Source organism: Microtus ochrogaster, unplaced genomic scaffold (genome assembly GCF_000317375.1).
Source record: "Microtus ochrogaster isolate Prairie Vole_2 unplaced genomic scaffold, MicOch1.0 UNK135, whole genome shotgun sequence".
NCBI classification, from domain to species: Eukaryota; Metazoa; Chordata; class Mammalia; order Rodentia; family Cricetidae; genus Microtus; species Microtus ochrogaster.
The window spans coordinates 283,787-289,301 of NW_004949233.1; the positions used below are offsets into that span (position 1 = coordinate 283,787).

General features: G+C 45.0%; 1 protein-coding gene across 1 annotated transcript in view; it reads left to right on the forward strand.

Annotated features, from left to right (window-relative positions):
- The window catches only part of Stard3nl (STARD3 N-terminal like), a 43,506-nt gene that overhangs the window by 35,597 nt on the left and 2,394 nt on the right, over nucleotides 1-5,515 (forward strand). Inside the window, exon 7 of the mRNA XM_005371891.3 lies at nucleotides 1,294-1,389. Within this exon, the coding sequence (XP_005371948.1) occupies nucleotides 1,294-1,389 (96 nt within the window). The remainder of the gene's footprint in view (nucleotides 1-1,293; nucleotides 1,390-5,515) is intronic.

Sequence of the window (5,515 nt, forward strand, 5' to 3'; positions counted from 1 at the left end):
ACACACACACACACACACACACACACACACACACACACACACACACACACATCTGTAGGTACAATATACCATGTAGAAAGACGAGCAGGAATATTAGGTGCCCAGAAAGGACGATGCAGGTAAAGGACACATGACTCATGAAAGAGGATATAAAGATAGTTGTCTCTCTGGTTTTTAACCTTTTTTTCCTTCTTTTCTGGTGGTGGATAAATGCGTTAAAATGTTACTGACACGGAAAGTGGCCGTCCTAACTGTATACCAGTTCATAGAGAGATACAGCGTTCAGTACCGGGCAAGTGTTGGTTGAGTGGCTACACTCATCTAACTGCGTGATGTTTTGTGAGTGTACTACAGTAAAGTGATTTTTACATTAAAAATGAAAACGCATTCCCTGAAGTTCAAAGCAGCATTTTCCGTCACTGTAGTGGCACAGAGGACACATACCGGGCACCTGCTGTGGTGTGGTCCTTGCTACCACAGTTGCTAACGCTGACGCTGATTTGAGCAAGAAAGCTTCAAGGATGGATGGTCTCCCTCCTCATCTGAGGCTCTGTCACTCCACTCTTCAATGAGAAAAATTCAATAAAATAGACAGCAGGGCCAGAGCGATAGCTCCGCTGCTAAGATTGCGTCCTTCCTTACAGAGGACCTGAGTCTGATTCCCAGCACCCGAGTAAGGTGACTCACAACTGACTGTAACTCCTGCTCCTAAGGACCAGATGCCCTCTTCTGGGCCTATGAATATCTGCACCCACATGACCGTACTCCAACATGGATGCAGACACAGAAGCATCCTGGAGCACGTACATGCACACACTCACATAATTAAAAAGTACTGAAAAACTAAAATAAGTAAATAGCAATTTATTGTCTGCAGCACTCTCTACATGTTGGTGATAAAAGACCATGTGGGCTTCACAGTTGACATCTGCCGTTTCTCTAACCAAGTCTGGATGGTAGACCATTTGTCCATGCCGACTAGGTTTGATTTCACTTTGTGAAATTAGTGTTAAAATTGGTGTTGATGTTTTTAGTGAAATAAGAATATTCGGGGGATTGAAGCTCTGAATACTGAACCCAGAAGTAATTGGAAATGATTATTAAAACTTCACAGAGTTGATGTGTAGCTTATTAATGAAATCTTTATTTGATGGTTGAAAGATTTTCAAAGTACCTTGTTTTGCTAATAGCTTATTTGATGTATTGAAATGCCATTTTTATAACAGTTAATCTTGCCAGGAAGATACCAGGAAGGTGATGTGGCTCTTAGCATCTGCGTTTCTTCTCTCCCAGGACTCCTGCTCGTTCAGGATGCGTCAGAGAGGGCTGTTCTCATCCCTGCAGGACTTTCTGATGGTCAGTTTTACTCCCCTCCTGAGTCTGAAGCAGGTAAAGAAAGCAGTCCCTTGCCATTTGTGTTTGGTTTGTCTTGAAGCCTCTCTATTTTTCCCTCTTCTGCCTCCTGCTCTGTCTATTTCCCAGTCAGTTCAGCAGATACTGAGCATGCACTGGTCTAAAACTAAGTAGGGGGCGTCTCTCAGGAGACCATTGGTGAGACAGATCTAAAGAGAGAAGTCCTGGGATAGCATGCCTCCATCCCTAAACCAGCCTTCCTCTAGGGTTGCTCATGGCTCCTATCCGGAAGTGTCTCAGGACTGCCTCCCTCTCTCATGGCCGATACCTCACATTCATAGGCGTTTGGTTGGCCTGTGTTCTCTGCATCATCTGCTTCAAGTCACACCATTTCTACCGGTTCCAAACAAATAGCATTTCTGGGTTTACTGTCTGTCACTTCTTCTCTTGTACAGCTACTGGGTTTGCTTCTCAATAACCAGCTGCCAGGGTGCTCTTAAAAATAAATAGCAATGGACTTAACTATAGTAGCAGCAACAGATCCTGACCAAAAATGCACAGAGGTCTAGAACAGAATAAATATTTCCCAAAGAAGGTGTGCAGAAAGCCAGTTCTGTGTAGAAGCATGCCCACACCCAGAGTCTTTGTGAAAAATACAAACAAGGCCATGCTAAGGTACCAGTGTGCCCTGTTAATGTAAGTATATTTTTTTAAATGCTGAGGACACGGAACAGGTCAAACCTGTATGAGAGGGCAAAATGGTACCTGTAGAGAACAGCGTGGTGTTTCTTAGCAAAATTCAACTTGGAATTTATTATGCTATCACTCAGCCATTGCTTCTCTGGCTGTCTGACTAAGAGAAAGGAAAGCAAACTCTCGAGACACAGTGAGCCCCTGTAATCATAGCAGCCTTGTGTTTGGTGGCTATCAGCAGGCGAGCACGGAACACGTGGCATCCACGCTGAGACGTACTGTAGCCTTAAAAAGGAGTTAAATTCTGACCCATGCCATAGCATCTGTGAGCCTTGAGCAGACTGTGTGGACTAAAATAAGCCAGATGCAAAAAGCTAACACTACCCTGATTGTGGTTATCTGAGGGCAGATCCCAAGAGTCAGTAACAATGGCTGCCCACGATGGAGGAAGTTGTGCCATGAATTGCGCTGATGGTTACACAGTAATGTGACCCTTATGTCACTGCATGGGACACTTCAAAATGGTTAAAATTGTTATAGTGGGTGAGGTAAAAATGCCTAAAATGCTTGATTTTTATTGTTTTGTACAATATAAAAAGTGCCTGGAAAGTCCTGGCAACTTAAAACACTGGAGTGGTGTAGAACGGTACCCTCTCCAGGAAAGCAGGAGGGTGGGCAGGGAGGAAAGGCTGAGTGTAGATGCTCAGAGCTTCAGCTAGAGCTAGCATATTCAGAACAGAAGCAGCAAGATGCATGACAGCTTGGGGGCCTTGGAGCCCAGCCTTTCTGGAATGTTAGGAAGAGGAGAAGGCAGGCAAGAGGTGGGCAGGGAGTGAGAGAGGCCAACAGAGGCAAATTTGGCCAGATATGACTATTAGAATCCTTTAGCCCTCAGAAGGACTCCAAATTAGGCAGTCACCCCTGTTATAGGGAATATAGTCAGTGCAGTTAAAACTCAGTCCCAGGCCTTCATCAGGCGATGAAAGGAGACAGAGACAGAGACCCAAATTGGAGCACCGGACAGAAATCTCAAGGTCCAAATCAGGAGCAGAAGGAGGGGGAGCACGAGCAAGGAACTCAGGACCGCGAGGGGTACACCCACATTCTGAGACAATGGGGATGTTCTTTCGGGAATTCACCAAGGCCAGTGGCCTGAGTCTGAAAAAGCATGGGATAAAACCGGACTTGCTGAACATAGCGGACAATGAGGACTACAGAGAACTCAAGAACAAGGGCAATGGGTTTTTGATCCTACTGCACGTGCTGGCTTTGGGGGGGCCTGGGCGGTTTGGATGCTCAACTTACTGAACCTGGATGGAGGTGGGCGGTCCTTGGACTTCCCACAGGTCAGGGAGCCCTGATGGCTCTTCGGGCTGATGGGGGAGAGGGACTTGATGGGGGGGGGAGGTGGGGGGCAGTGGCGGGGGGGAGGCAGAAATCTCAATAAATAAATAAATTAAAAAATAAAAAAAAACTCAGTCCCAGGGTTATTAATTAATAGATGTTTTAAACTCAATGGAGGTGTGTGTAACTTTCCATACTATACATAGAGTCATCTTTTGTTAATGTGTAATTAAATGAAGTCCTTCCTCACCAAGCTTTCCAGGTAGACACAGGGCCTCTGTCTGTGGTGTCTGTCACCACCTAGTGGTCCCTTAGGGGATTACCATGAGGTTATGGCTAATGGTAATTTTAGGCCATTTTCTTACAGCAATAAACTTTCTAGGCCTGGTTGCCCTCAGCTCCTCCCCACCCCCCGACTGTACGTCTTGCCCTAAGGTGGCTGTTGTTCTTCTTCCTGCCTTGATACTTTGTCTCCCGGTCATTGGCTAGCAGTGGTCATGCTGTGTGGTTTCTGCATTCAGCTGCCTTCTCAGTGTAAAGTCTTAGGAAGTGGTAGTACTCCAGCAAGCATCTTTCTTATTCCTTTTGCCATGTGATGCTACACCATTTATTAGCCAGTGACACCTCAAGTTTTTCAGTTTGAGCAGTGTAAGTAATCAAATTGTGAGCAGCCCCATATGTGTTCGGAAATTTGAAATTTATTATTTTTCTTGGATGGATTTTTAAAAGATTTAGTGAACTGTATGGTAAATATCTCTAGAATGTTTCATGTGCTGCTCTTTGAATTCCTTCATTTCTTATGCTCTTCAAGCAGTGGATGTTGGCTTAATTCTCTCTGAATCTTTGTGATGCTGTTTGCCCATTTTGGGGGGTTTGGTAGTCTAACGAGATGGAAGACTGCCCATTGTGCTTTATCTTACATGTCCCTTGTGATCCTGACACGTTTTCCTCAGTCCTGTTCCACATGATGGATATGTCTTTTCACTTTATATGTTTTTTTTCATATTTCCAGTTACATTATTTGATAATCCTGTACTTTTATATACGAAATTTTAAGGAAATGTTCACTTATTCTTTGAATACTTCCTATGTGTATAAGATGTATCTGCACTCCCTCATTCTAGGTCCCTGTAAGCACCTCCAGCACATCTGCTTCGCAACTTGGTGTTCTCTTTTGTCTTTAACCCACTGAGTCCAGTCAGTGCTGTCCATATGTGCAGGGTGTTGGGGTGTGGGGGCTTTCCATCAGGGCATGGACAGCCTACCAGTGGTCAACCCTAAAGAGTGACTCTCCTGCCCCAGCAGCCACTGCTCCTCTAGGGCAGGCCCATAGGTGCCCCTCCGCCCTCCACACGAGCAGTTTTTACTTGTGTGGTCTCGTGCAGGTCACAGCAGTGCTGGGAGTTCCTGTGTGTGAAATTTCATGCTAGTGGGCAGAATTTCACACCAGCCCTCCCCATCCTCTGGCTCTTCCATTCTTGCTTTCCGTTTGAAGTCTCTGCTCTCTGCCGTGCTTAGTGGTATCAGACACTCAACAGAAGTCAGGCTCAAGCTCCTGGTCTAGGCCTCTCTCACACTGCAACCCACGAGGCTCCACCTCCTTACCTCAGCCTTACTTTTCTCACTCTCCCTCTTAGACTCCCTCCGCGATTACCAGAATGCTACATACTTCCATAAAAACGCAGAGCTGCCCTGCCCATCAAATCACAAGCACTGTCAGCATTCACAGCTCATGGTGTTCTCTCCCAACAGTGTGTGTAATTTTACACCACTCCGCCTCTCTGTCCTACAGTAAAAGCAAGATTCTGTTTGTGGAGCTATGAGTTAAAAACTAGTTACTACCATTTTACTGTGGACATTTTGAAATATTCAAAAATATGTGTTATATGGTTATTTTCTATTTTTCCTCATTTGTATATATTCATTTGGACTTTAAGTTTTGCCATATTCAAGCTTAGAATGTGCAAACTTTATTAACTGTTATGAATTTGCTTTTGCAATAATTTTCTTGTTGTTAAAAATTACATATAAGCCGGGCGGTGGTGGCGCACGCCTTTAATCCCAGCACTCAGGAGGCAGAGGCAGGCGGATCTCTGTGAGTTTGAGACCAGCCTGGTCTACAAGA